Genomic DNA, 13,965 nt, shown 5'->3' on the forward strand with positions numbered 1-13,965 from the left:
GGGACCCCAGCATGCTCCTCGGTCCTAGCTCTTATGGTATCTTCGTCCCACTGTGGGGAGTCCATGAATGTGAAAGTACTTTGTAAAATATATAGAGATCATTAGTGTCAATAGGATTACCTTTCCTCATTTCACCACATCATGGCTTTACTTTCCTCTGGTCACAACATGGAACTGAAGTAGCTTTTTAACGTTATTTGTTACTGTTACAGAATGGAGTTTGCTCCCTGTTCTTGAAGTAAAACACAGGAGAATTAAATGCCGTATCTTCATTTCAAATCTAGATCCATTTTTTTTTTTCCTTATATGTAAGCCCTGGTAATTTTTTCCCATGGACTTGAGGATCCTGAAATGACTCAAAGGTGTATGCTGCTCAAACTCTAAGTTCCCAGTAGCTTAAGAATGGCCATGGCAACCAGAGGAGGAGAGGTAGAGAAATGGCAGTCTCTACTTACAACCATTCCATTATTGATGGGCATTACAGTTTCCGACTTTTCACTATTATGGCAAGAAAACACTGTTTTAGTTGGTTAGGGCTGCTGTAACAGAGTACCCCAAACTGAGTGGCTTAAACAGTGACATGTATTGCCTCAGTTCTGGAGGCTGGAACTCCAAGACCAAGGTGGGCAGGGTTGGTTCCTTGTGAGTGCTGTGAGGGAGAATCTGTTCCAGGCCTCTCTCCTGGGCTTGTGAATGGCTGTCTTCTCCCTACCTGTTCACATGGTCTTTCCTCTGCATGTTGGTCTCTGTGTCCAAATTTCCCCTTTTCATCAGGACACCATTATATTGGATTAAGACCCACTCTAATGACTTCACTTTAATTTTGTTTGCTCTGTAAAGGCTCCATTTCCAAATAAGGTCATATTCTGAGGTACTGGTGGCTGGGACTTTAACATCTTCTTTGGAGGCGCACAATTCAACCCATAACAAATGTCATGAAAGAAGAAGGTGTTCGCGGATTCCTTTATTTATTTAGGAGGTGGGGGCGGGATGCGGAGGAAGTTTCCTATAGGGAAAGAGTTGAGAAGAGTCTGCAGGGACTGAGCTAGAAAGCAATGACATTCCGTAATTGGAAAAGAGCAGGGCACATCTGTAAGTACCTGGTGTGAGTTTTGTAAGAAAACCTACCTTATGAATGAGTACAGTGGACTACTACTTAGTACATTCATACATGTTTCTACCATCTCAAGATTTTTATATATACAGTATATGATCTGTTTTTATAAATGTACAGCTTGAAAAAAGATCCTTCTTGTAATAAGTACAGCATTTAAACACAAACCAACATGGGCCAGCCACATTCCAACTGAAGACCCAGAGAAAGCAAAGCCGGCAGCCCAGCCCCCAGCCCCCAGCCCCTGACCTGCTTGGCGGCCCTGATGGTCCCAGCAAAGTGTAAACCAGTGCCCCGCTGTCCCCCTGGGCTCAGCAGGCCAGCTTGCCCTTGGCATGTGCGTGGGAAGTGCCTGCTCACGCTGAGCCCAGTCTGCAGAGGGCGGGTCCTCCCTGAGGGAAGGTGGCAGAGAGGAATGTGTATATCAGGTACGGACAAAAGAGATGAAAGAAATGTGCTCTTCAACTAAAGGCACTTGTCAGCGGCCGCCTACAGCCATTCCCTAGGCCTGGTGAGCAAGCCGGGTGCTGTTTTGATAGAAGCCTATAAGGTCTGAGCAGACCTCACTTGTCCTCTCACCAGGTTTAAATACAATAAATAAATCTTAATGCATGGTGGTTTTGCCCTCCTGGGTTCCTATGAAGAGGCTACCTTTTAGGATCACTTACGGAGTGATACTCCCTGTCCCCAACCCAGTCTTTTCAGTGTCCTCCATGGGGAAGGTACCAGAATAGCTCCAGGCCTTGGAGAAGCAGTTGCTCATTGTGGATTGTAAGGGGAGCCCCTAAATATCTCCTCCCCTGGTCTGTGCCTGGAGCTCCTCTGCCCCATGCGTCAGAGTCATGGGCGCCTCAGATCTTGGTCACATAGTTGTTGGGGAACAGGCCCTGCTTGCCTCGTAGTCGACCCGTCCACCAGCCAGAAGGATCTGCAGGGGGAGAGAGGTGGTGAAAGTGAAGATGAGTAAGTCTGTTCTGCCCCAGCCAAACACACACTGCTCCTATACAGATTCAAGTGATGTGGCTCCATCCATATTGTTTTCCCTTTGTTCTTTAAATCAAGAAGTTTGTTGTAAAAAGATATCTACCAAATTAATAAAGCACTCAGCCAAGCCCATGGACTGCTTTACTAATGGATATTGAAGGTTGTCTCCCTGGCTTCTACACCATCTACTTTCATTATGAGGAAGCCACGAAGTGTAGGTGGGACAGCCCCTACCAGTTCTAATCCACTCAGGGTACAGCCTTTGTCTTGCTCCTGAAGTTGGTTCAGGGATGGACACATGACTAATTTGGTCTGATCAGAATAAAACTCAGGACTTTTGTCCAATGGCTAAGAAAAGAAGTTGCAGAGATGATGCAGATTTCAGACATGGTTTGGTATGTTGGCCTGGAATTGCTGCTGCCATTTTGCTACCATGAAGAAAAACAGCTTGAGAAGGGAGGGGATATAAAGAAGGGGGCAGAGCTGAAAGAAGCATTAAAAGAGCAGCTGGTGTCTTGATCAGACTGAGCCTGAGGCCTGGATCTGCCTCTACAAATTGCAGTTTGAGGAGCTCATAAATTCTCTTCATCTTCACACTAGATCTTACAGCAATGTGACCATGTGCTCTTTGGGAGGCTGTCCCAGCCAACCGGCCACACACTTACCTTCTTTGATAATATCAATAATGTCATTGGCATTAAAGCTGAGTTCGTCTGTGTCCTGAGCGTCATAGGCATACAAAGCCTTGCACTGTGGCACCTGAGGCTTGGGCTTGGGCTGGGGCTTGGGTCTGCCCCCTGCTGGGGGAGGCCTACTGGTCGTTTGTCTCCTGACCCTGTGGGGAGAGAGGAGCAGGTGAGACTGGGCCCCAACAGGAGGCAGCAGCACCGAGCGGTGGTTTGGCGCATGGTGGCTGGCACTGGCCTGTTCAAGTTCAAATCCATCCTTAGAAGACATATGGCCCAGGGCGTAGTCTTTAAACTTGAGGAATAAAAGTAATTTTTCTGACAAGGTTGTTGCAAACACACATAGCTCTTAAAAACCTTAGCTGCTGCTGTTACTGTGTCCCCAGCATAGAAGGCAATGTGGGAGACACATATCCATATAAAAGTATCAAAAGTATACCCATACATTTAAATCAGGAACATTCAGGTATCTGTCCCTCCTTCCTCAAGTTGGGAAATGGAACTTTTGCAGGTGCCACAGAAGCCTGTAGGCATCTCTCCTTCACTGCATTCCCCCCAGATTACCACCACCTTACAGTTTGTATTCATGATTCTCTGGCTCATCTCTACAGTTCGCCACACATGTAAATACCCCTAACCAATATCTGTGGTCCGACTGTATCAACTGTATGAAAGGCATCATATTCCACGGTCACACACTCAACAACTGGACCATGTGCCCTGCTGATGCCTGCAGCTGTAGTTCCTTCATCCTCGCTGCCTGATACTACACCACTGCACGAGTGACTGTGTCACAGTTTACTTCTCCAGGGCACTGTGAATGGTCACTTGGGATGGTTCCAGTTTTCACTATTGTAAAAAATGCTGCCGTGAGACTTTGCTCCCCATTCGTATCCTTATTATGCCTCAGACCTCACTCCTGTCTACTCCCATCCCATCTGTCCACCCACCCTCATTACTCCGGAGACTTCCCTCCCACCAGCTCATTATTACTACTTCGACTTCACTCCCATCCCTCATTATTACTCCTCAGACTTCCCCTCCCATCCCTCATTATTACTCAGGCTTCCTTCCCACCCCCCTCATTCCTCCTCAGACTTCCCTCCCAACCTCTCATTATTACTCCTCACACTTACCTCCCACCGCTCATTATTACTCCTCACACTTACCTCCCACCCCTCATTATTACTCCTCACACTTACCTCCCACCCCTCATTACTCCTCACACTTACCTCCCACCCCTCATTATTACTCGTCATACTTACCTCCCACCCCTCATTACTCCTCACACTTACCTCCCACTCCGCATTATTACTCGTCATACTTACCTCCCACCCCTCATTATTACTCCTCAGGCTTCCCTCCCACCCCTATTACTCCTCAGACTTCCATCCTACCCCCGATTATTACTCCTCAGACTTCCCTCCTACCTCCTCATTACTCTGCAGACATGCCTCCTACCCCCTCATTATTACTTCTCAGACTTCCGTCTCACCGTCTCATTATTTGTCAGACTTCCCTCCCAGCCCTCATTATTACTCTGCAGACATCCTTCCTACCCCCTTATTATTACTCCACAGACATCCCTCCTAACCCTCATTATTACTCCACAGACATCCCTCCTACCCTCTCATTATTACTCCTCAGACTTCCCTCCCATTCCTCATTACTCCTCACACTTCGACCCTCTCATTACTCTGCAGACTTCCCTCACACCCTTCTCATTACTCCACAATCTTTCCTCCCACCCCCTCATTATTACTCCACAGACTTCCCTCTCATTTTGTCAATCAGTATTACTCCTCAGATCTCCTTCCCATTCTTTCATTATTACCCCTCAGAGCTCCCCTTTGCCCCTCCAAAAATGTTGCTGTGAATATTCTTATACAAGAGTTTATCCAGAGCACTTTCTCAACATCTGCACAACTGACATTTGCGGCTAGGAATTCTCTGTTGTGTGTGTGTGTGTGTGTATGGGGGTGGGTGAGGGAGGCTGTCCTATGCCCTGTAGAATCCCTGGCCTCTACCCACTGGATACCAGTGACATTCCCTCCACCCCACTGTCATAATTATTAAAAATATCTCCAGTGCTCTCACCCTAATCCAGATCTTCTAGCTTTAAAGTTATTCTTTCTATATACTATGCTGCCTTCAGTCACCATTCATATACCGTTTCAAAGGTATGTAAGTTCAACTTGTTCCTATTTAGTGAGATCTTTACACCTACACCTGAAACATTTATTTATTAAATATGTTCATAAAAAGCATTTAGCAAAAACAAAAAGGAAAATGGAAACATGGAGAACATTTCTTTTTTTTCCACTTTGCTTAAGGACAAACCAAAGTAAAGGCTATATTCATTTCCCTACAAAAGAAACTTAAGATTTCTCCCTAAAGAAGTTGGGCTGGACCTCAACATGGTGGGACTGGCTGTTAGGTCTGCACATCACTCACACCTACAGGAGCAAGGAGGAAAAGGGAGGGGCTTTCTGGGGCCTGAGTTCTGGAAAGAACCACCACACCCAGTTTTGAGCTGTGCTCTCAGGAGCCACAGCCTGCTGGCCTTGCCCAGGTCCTGTGATGACAGATGCTCATGGGGTGCTGATGAACAACCTGGATCACAAAGGGGTGGCTGGGGGGGACACGGACTGCCAGCAGGGTGGTGGACTGTCCCTAGGAGGGGCTGGGCTCCCCTGAGACTGGGCTTTTCCACCACCCCACATGGGAGGGAGCAATCCCCAAGGCTATTCAGGCTCCACTCCTCTTACCACCACCCCCCTGCACTTCTCTCTTAGTGCAGAGGAAAGGCATTTTGTAGGTTCTTAGTGTGACATCAGTCATTTTCTACCTAGTGCCTATTGGAAATCCCCATTCCCTGTTCAAGAAGTGCGTGCTTCTCTGAAAGTTGGCCAGGCAAGCAGGTTTTAAATTAAGCACCCTATATATTGGGGATATGTCAGCATTTGGTTAATAAGAGCCATTAGCCTGGATACCAGATGTCATGTGACTTCTCAGCAACAAGGAATGAAAGGGGGTGGGGGCGGGCATTACAACACCCTGGGAGGCAGGAAGCCTCCAGCCTGGCAGTCCACAGAACTGGGCTAGAAGTGCACGTGGAAGGACACAGATGCACACATGTGCACGCACACACACCCAAAACCGTCGTCCCTGTCTCCCTAGGGGACTGGTTCCAGGACTCCTCACAGATATTAAACTCCACAGACACGTCCCTCATATGAAAGAGTGTAACAACTGCATATAAACAATGTGCATATGCACATCCTCCTGTATGCGTCAAATCACCTCTATTTAACTTACAATACTTAATATAATTGCTATGTAAATAGTTGTTATACTGTATTGTTTAGGGAATAATGACAAGAAAAAGGCTTTTTTAAAAATATAGGACTGAGTAGGCATGGTGGCTCACGCCTATAATCCCAGCACCTTGGGAGACCAAGGCACGTGGATCACCTGAAGTCAGGAATTCGAGACCAGCCTGGCCAACATGGCAAAACCCCTGTCTCTACAAAAAGTACAGAAGTTAGCCAGGCGTGGTGGTGCACGCCTATAGTCCCAGCTACTTGGGAGGCTGAGGCAGGAGAATCACTTGAACCCAGGAGGCGGAGGTTGCAGTGAGCCGAGATTGCGCCACTGCACTCCAGCCTGGGCCACAGAGTAAGACTGTCTCAAAAAAAAAGAAAATTTTTTTTAAGTCTGTACATGTTCACTACAGAGGCAGCTATCTGTACTTTTTCTAAATATTTTCATTCCAAGTTTGGTTGAATCCACAGATGTGGAACCCATGGGCACAGCGGGCCAATTGAACCCACAGATGTAAATTTGTCCTGTCTTGTGCAGGGGAAAAATCCTGCCGTCCTTAATGCAGATTGACAAGGTCTCTGGAGCCCAAATACGGGGGCTTAGGTACGGGGTCCTCCTGCTGAAGGACTCCCCTCACTGGGGTCGGGGTAAGACAAGACGGATGGCTCCTGAGAGGTAAGACCCTCCCTGCCCTGGGCATCACTCACTTGTTCTGCCCCACCTGCTTCCAGCTTTGACTAAGACTTGTTTCTGTCCTTCATGTCTTCCTTGCCAGTTGTTTCCTTTCTAGGACACTTGACCCTCATGCTAGCTCAGCTGTTATTAGTTCGCCCCATCCTCAACCTGAAAATCTTTCTAACAGCTTTTCTCTGCTCTTGGAAAAAGGACCAAAACCCTTCATGGCGCCTACAGACTCTGCCAGGTGCGGCCCCTGCTCACACCCCAGCCTTACTCCCTGCTTCAGGCCACATTGGTGCCTTCTTACCTTTCTTCATGAGCCCTGGTTGGGGAGAGGACCCTTGTCCACATACTTCAAGTTTACATCATATTTACTGGTGAAACTCACAACAATCTCCCCATAAGATCAGGAATAAAAACAGAACTCACCACTTCTGTCCAATATTATCCTGGAAACTCTAGCCAGGGTAATCAGGAAAAAAAAAAAAAAGGCATCTAGATTGTTTTAAACTAGAGATCATAAGTCTGATTGAACGGATTCTTTCTGGTGATAAGATACCAAATTATAAACAAGACCTAAGGGGATGCAGGTGGACCACGCAAATAGCTGTGTGTGTGGCCACTGCATGGTCTTTGATCTCAAGGCATCAGAGGCTGCTTCCTCAGGATACGTGACTACTGGCCAAAGTAAAACCTCAGGAATTACCCAGGGAATCTGGGGTCCTCTGTAGACCCATGACAACACCTGGCCTAATTGTCCAGGTTGTGGGCAACTGCTACTGTGCTGGCAATGTAAGCCATCTGGCCCTTTATCACCAGGCTGAATGGGGTTCCTAGTACTCCACAAGTGAGAGGTGGGGGAGGCCAGGGCAGCTTTAGATGGCACATTTGCTGGGGAGCAGGGTGTGGACAGTGGGGACTGTTTGATGGCAGCCGGGAGGAGCGGGCAGGTGGGTGGAGGAGGGAGGACCTCTGCACTTTGCATTAGGAAGGGCAACACTGATGCTGCCACCATTGGCTCTTTCTTGTGATCACAAAGGGGCACAACTGCTCTGCTGGGGCAGCATATTCCCAAAGCGAGCCACAGTGAGAGCCATTCTCCCTGGCCAGCCTGCACATGGCTACACCCTTGTGAGGGCGAGCAGACAGGATGTCTTCTGGGAAACTGCCAGTAGGTGAGTGAAGTCTGGATAAACTCCCCTCAACTAGACCAGGCCTTGTGCTAGGCATTTTCACAGATGCTGCTTCATTTCACCCTCATGACACTCCTGTGAGATGACTGATGCAGGCTCCTGGAATTTCCTGCTGGTTTCACCACTGGCCACCATGGTGGCCCATGCCTAAGGCTCCTGGCACTGCAGCCACACGGAACCTTTCTGCCTCCTTGGTCTGGCTACGCTCCCCTGGCCTCTCCCCACTTCCCAGGCAGGACTGCTAACTCCTGCTCAGCCTTGGATCTCATTTCCATCACTTCTTCCCCAGACTCTGGCCAACCACCCGCCACACCCTCCCCTAGCCCACGGCTCCTCCAGAGCAGGGTGAATTGTAGCATGACGGTGACCTGTGTGGCTATCTGGCTGACTCCCCCTGGGATGGGGCCTCAAGCTCTATGCTGACAGTGTGTAGCAGGAGGGGGACATGGGCTTGAGTCTGTGTGCTGGGTTTGAGGCCAAGCTCTGCATCTGTAAAACCTAAGCAGATTCAGGCAATGGCCTAGGTCCTTTTTCTTTTCCATTTATTAACTTATTTTTATTTTTTTTGAGACTGAGTCTCGCTCTATGATGCAGGCTGGAGTGCAGTGGCATGATCTCGGCTCACTGCAACCTCTGCCTCCCAGGTTCAAGTGATTCTCATGCCTCAGCCTCCCAAGTAGCTGGGATTACAGGCGCCCACCGCCATGCCCATCTAATTTTTGTATTTTTAGTAGAGATGGGGTTTCGCCATGTTGACCAGACTGGTGTCCAACTCCTGACCTCAAGTGATCCGCCTGCCTCAGCCTCCCAAAGTGCTGAGATTACAGGTGTAGGCCACTGCGCCCGGCCTCTTTATTTTTAGCCATGAAGTTTTGCCACGTTGCCCAGGCTGGTCTTGAACTCCTGGGCCTAAGTGATCCTCCTACCTTGGCCTCCCGAAGTGCTGGGATTACAGGCGTAAGCCACTGCACCCGGTTCTAGGCCTTTTTTCTAATTCTAGGATTTTTTTTTTTTAGACGGAGTCTCGCTCTGTCGCCCGGGCTGGAGTGCAGTGGCCGGATCTCAGCTCACTGCAAGCTCTGCCTCCCGGGTTTACGCCATTCTCCTGCCTCAGCCTCCCGAGTAGCTGGGACTACAGGCGCCCGCCACCTCGCCCGGCTAGTTTTTTTTGTATTTTTTGCTAGAGACGGGGTTTCACCGTGTTAGCCAGGATGGTCTCGATCTCCTGATCTCGTGATCCGCCCGTCTCGGCCTCCCAAAGTGCTGGGATTACAGGCTTGAGCCACCGCGCCCGGCCTAATTCTAGGAAAGTTTTACAGAGAGCTCTGAACAGCACTGAGGAACACAGGAAATCTGTGCCATGAAGCTGTCGTGGAACACAGTCGGTGGAAACAGCCATTTTCCCAGACTCCAACAGCCTGGAAAACCCAGGCAATCTCCTCTGTGTCACTAGGTGGCAATCCTGCGTCATTAATGAGAAGAATGACTTCCTTTTTTTTTTTTTGTTTTGAGACAGAGTTTCTTGTTGCCCAGGCTGGAGTGTAGTGGTACGATCTCAGCTCACCGCAACCTGTGCCTCCTGGGTTCAAGCAATTCTCCTGCCTCAGCCTCCTGAGTAGTTGGGATTACAGGCATGTGCCACCATGCCCGGCTAATCTTGTATTTTTAGTAGAGATGGGGTTTCTCCATGTTGGTCAGGCTGGTCTGAACTCCTGACCTCAAGTGATCCACCTGCTTTGGCCTCCCAAAGTGCTGGGATTACAGGCATGAGCCACTACGCCTGGCCGGGAATGACTTTCAAAGAAACTGCCAGAAATTTGATTAATGAGGTCTTCTAGGAGGCTGGAGGCCCCCAACTCCCAGCCAAGGCAGTTGGTTAATCCAGGAGGAAGGGATTACAAAGCCCCTTACAGGGGACATGAAACCCGCATGCCCACCATGCCAGAACAGCCTCAGTCCAACTTGCGAGAGCTGATAGAACTTTCAGGCATTTTATGACCCAATTGTCAAACATGGCCATTATTAAAAATCAAATCACTGACAACAAAGAAATTGTATTAAAGCAAAGGCAATAAATGCTAATCATTTATCCCTTCCTACTTCTCACTGCACCCTCTGCGTCCCGGGTTCAAGCGTTTCTCCTGCCTCAGCCTCCCGAGTAGCTGGGATTACGAGCATGTGCCAAGAAGCCCGGCTAATTTTTATTTTTATTTTTGTATTTTTAGTAGAAACGGGGTTTCACCATGTTGACCAGGCTGGTCTCAAACTCCTGGCCTCAAGTGATCCACCCACCTTGGCCTCCCAAAGTGCTGGGATTACAGGCGTGAGCCACCACTCCTGGTCTACTTATTTTCCTTCTATCTACGCATTTGAAGTTATTAAAGTCTATTGCTGATGTGTGGTAGAAATACTATACAATGGTGTGAGACTGCCCATCTTTTCCCAACTCTGCACTCAGTAGTAGTCACACTGGTAGCTTGAAATTGGCCATGGGGAGAGAATTTTACTCGAGAAACTGGTAAATGTTACAGTTCAGGCCTTTTACTCGCTGGAGTGCCCACTGTTCACCAGAACACTACCATCCTACCATCCTCATGCTGCCCTCACAACAAAACAGGCTCACTCATGTCTAAAAATGCCTTGCCAACTTTTGTTTCATTATTTCCTTATTGTTAGTATTTTTAGAGACAAGGTCTTGCAATGATGCCCAGGCTGGGGTACAGTGACATGATCATACCTCACTGCAGTCTTGAACCCCTGGACTTGGGCCATCCTCCTGCTTTTAACCATCTGAGTGCTGGGACTACAGCCATTTACCCCCATTTGTTTTATAATGGCTATGTAGAATTTAGATAATTTTGGTAGTTCTGGTACTTTGTGATACAGTATTTGTATTTCTAATAAACATCACAGAATTAAAAATTGTGTTATAAAAATAATTATTTCATTGAGATAATTTTTTTTTTTTTTTTTTGAGACACAGCCTCACTCTGTCACCTGGCTGGAGTGCAGTGGAATGATCTCAGCTCGCTGCAGCCTCTGCCTCCCGGGTTCAAGTGATTATCATGCCTCAGTCTCCCAAGTAGCTGGGATTACAGGCACCTGCCACCATGCCCGGCTAATTTTTGTATTTTTAGTAGAGACAGGGTTTCACATGTTGGTCAGCCTGGTCTCGAACTCCTGACCTCAAGTGATCCTCCTGCCTTGGCCTCTCGAAGTGCTGGGATTAACGGCATGAGCCACTGTCCCCAGCTAGATAACGGGGAGTTGCAGCAAGATTTCAGACTCAACAATAAGTTATTTTTCCTTTTGACATTTCAATAATAAAGGCTCATTATATATAATATATATTGTTTATATATATAATATACATGTTAGTATATGGTTAAAAAATTATATATTACTAAGCAAATCCAGTGTTTCATTATATGTAATTTTGTACAATGCAATTTAGTTTTCTTATTTTAGGGTAAGTTGTACACATCACTTTATGTGTCTATTACCAATTAACATAACTACACGAAAAAGCTGACCTACAGCAACTTTTTTTTTGCACCAGGTTCTTTCTTCTGAGTAGGGCAATCACATTATAACCCAGAAGCAAATAACATTTCCTGATGAATTAAGCACACTACATCCAGTTTGCTTTGTGAAAACTTGCACTGCAAGAGTCCTGTATTACTGACCAGAGAAGAAACAACTGATCTATTTGCCCCAAGACATTAGGATGTCAGCTGACATTTGAGTCCTCACGGATGGCTGCCGAATCTCACAAGGTGCCAAAAGTCCACAAGGAAACAAAACCCCAAATGACATCAAAACTCAACTGAGGGCTAGTTAATTCCCTCTGCCCTGGCAATGTCCATCCTTTCCATGGGATGTTCATTGTTATGATGACTGCAGCTGAGATAGATGTTTAGTTAGAAAGAGACTGTAGAGGCCAGGAGTTCGAGACCAGCCTGGCCAACATGGCAAAACCCTGTCCCTACTAAAAATTAGCCAGGCGTGGTGGCTCATGCCTGTAATCCCAGCTACTTGGGAGGTTGAGGCATGTGAATCACTTGAACGTGGGAGGCAAATGTTGAGCTGCAGTGAGCCAGGATCGCACCATTGCACTCCAGCCTCAGTGACAGAGTGAGACTCTGTCAAAAAAAAAAAAAAAAAAGAGAGAGAGAGAGAGAGACTGTGGAATAGTGCAGAGCCGGAAGGAGTTTGTGACTTTCCTTCTTCAAATCATCCAAATGAGGCTCTAATGTCTAGTGTCTGTTACCGTTACTGCAGAACTGTGTGCCGCTGATGCTCTGTGCCCATGGAGAACAGGCACAGCTGCCAAGGGTGTGTGTGTGTTGGGGGCGGGCATCTCCCTGTCTAGTCTCCTTGTTTTGGCTTCCCTAGGCTGTCCATTCCCCGCATTAAAGCCAGCAATGCCTGAAGTGTAGACCTTCATGGAATCCACAGCTCTAGGCAGGCCAGAGATTTGAGTTGTTGAGAATAAAGCCACTGGGCCAGGGAATGTCACCTTTCAACCCTGGTAGAGCATTAAAATTTCCTTGTGAGACCAACCAATGAATAACAGTAATGAGACAAATACAAAATAACTTTCAAATAGCACTGTGCTTTATAGCACACAAAGCCCTTACTTAACCTTCAAGAAAACTCTGAGGAGTGGGTTTTCAAAATTATTATATTATTAGTATCCCTATTGTACAGGTGAAGACACCAAGGAGTAGAAAGATTAAGTGACAAGCCTGGGGTAGCACATAGAAGGCACATGGCTCAGTAAATATTGATGAATAAAAGAAAAAGGAATGAATGGACAAACCAGGACTCACATCCTGCTCTTATAGCTGCAAATCTTGTGCTCTCTGCACTCTAAATGCCACCTTTTGTGAATTTCTGTGTAGCTCCCATACCTCCTGGGTGGGTGTGCCTAGTCTATCAGGCGGAGCTGGGATTAAGCTTTCGAATATCACCTCTTTGTTCTGCAGATGTGAAATGTATGTCTTGAAATTCCAAGAAGGAAAATAATGGCATTTTATTCCACTGGCTCTTAAAAATATGCTGTGTTCCAAAAGGTTGAATCTATAAACATTACTGGAAATGTGGAAATGGATGCCAGGAATTCCTCAGCACCATGTCTGCCCGGGCCAGGATATGGCTGCTGCTCCCACAGATTATGGGTTGAGAAATATTGCTGTTGGACACTTGATGGAAATTTTAAGCCCCTTGAAAATATGACTCCATTGGGAGGATCTTGACAAGAGACACAGAGGCAGCATTTAACTATTTCTGTTGGCCCCTCCTTTGTGGCATGCCCAGAAGCCCCACCACTGAGCACCTGCAAGATTTTTCTGTTTTTCCAACTTCTAGTTGGATTAATCTCTGGAGTATCTTGAAATTTCCTGAAGTTGTCCTCCCACAAAATGGACCACAGGATTAAAAAGGTTAACAGACATTTCCAGTCTGGGTTTTAATGCTTCCAAGAATGAACTGCAGATAGATTATGTACATTTCAGTTATAGGAGGGAAAATTACGACACACACTGGATAGTGAGATCAGAGCAAAGGTGGATGGATGAACTGTTGTGTGTATTTTTTTGAGATGGAGTCTCGCTCTGTGGCCCAGGCTGGAGTGCAGTGGTGCAATCTCGGCTCACTGCAAGCTCTGCTTCCCAGTTTCATGCCATTCTCCTGCCTCAGCCTCCCGAGTAGCTGGGACTACAGGCGCCCGCCACCATGCCTGGCTAATTTTTTGTATTTTTAGTAGAGATGGTGTTTCACCATGTTAACCAGGATGGTCTCAATCTCCTGACCTCGTGTTCCGTCTACCTCAGCCTCCCAAAGTGCTGGATTACAGGCGTGAGCCACCGCGCCCGGCCTGGATGAACTGTTTATACGATTCTTGCCTAACCTCTTCTCTTTCCTTGAGAATCAGGAAAGATCTTTGACCTGAGTTAGACTTTTCAAAAGCTATACTAATCGATGG

General features: G+C 47.2%; 1 protein-coding gene across 2 annotated transcripts in view; it reads right to left on the reverse strand.

The window, feature by feature from the left end:
* Positions 1–947: 947 nt before the first annotated feature.
* Positions 948–13,965, reverse strand: part of LOC116272565 (unconventional myosin-Ie) — a 102,968-nt gene continuing 89,950 nt past the window's right edge. For both annotated transcript variants that reach the window (XM_031661305.1, XM_031661304.1), the window contains 2 exons: positions 2,764–2,933; positions 948–2,042 (listed from right to left, as the gene is read on the reverse strand). In XM_031661305.1, the coding sequence (XP_031517165.1) occupies positions 1,966–2,042; positions 2,764–2,933 (247 nt within the window). In that variant the 3' untranslated portion in view covers positions 948–1,965. The remainder of the gene's footprint in view (positions 2,043–2,763; positions 2,934–13,965) is intronic.

This window comes from Papio anubis, unplaced genomic scaffold, assembly GCF_008728515.1.
Source record: "Papio anubis isolate 15944 unplaced genomic scaffold, Panubis1.0 scaffold128, whole genome shotgun sequence".
Lineage (NCBI taxonomy): Eukaryota > Metazoa > Chordata > Mammalia > Primates > Cercopithecidae > Papio > Papio anubis.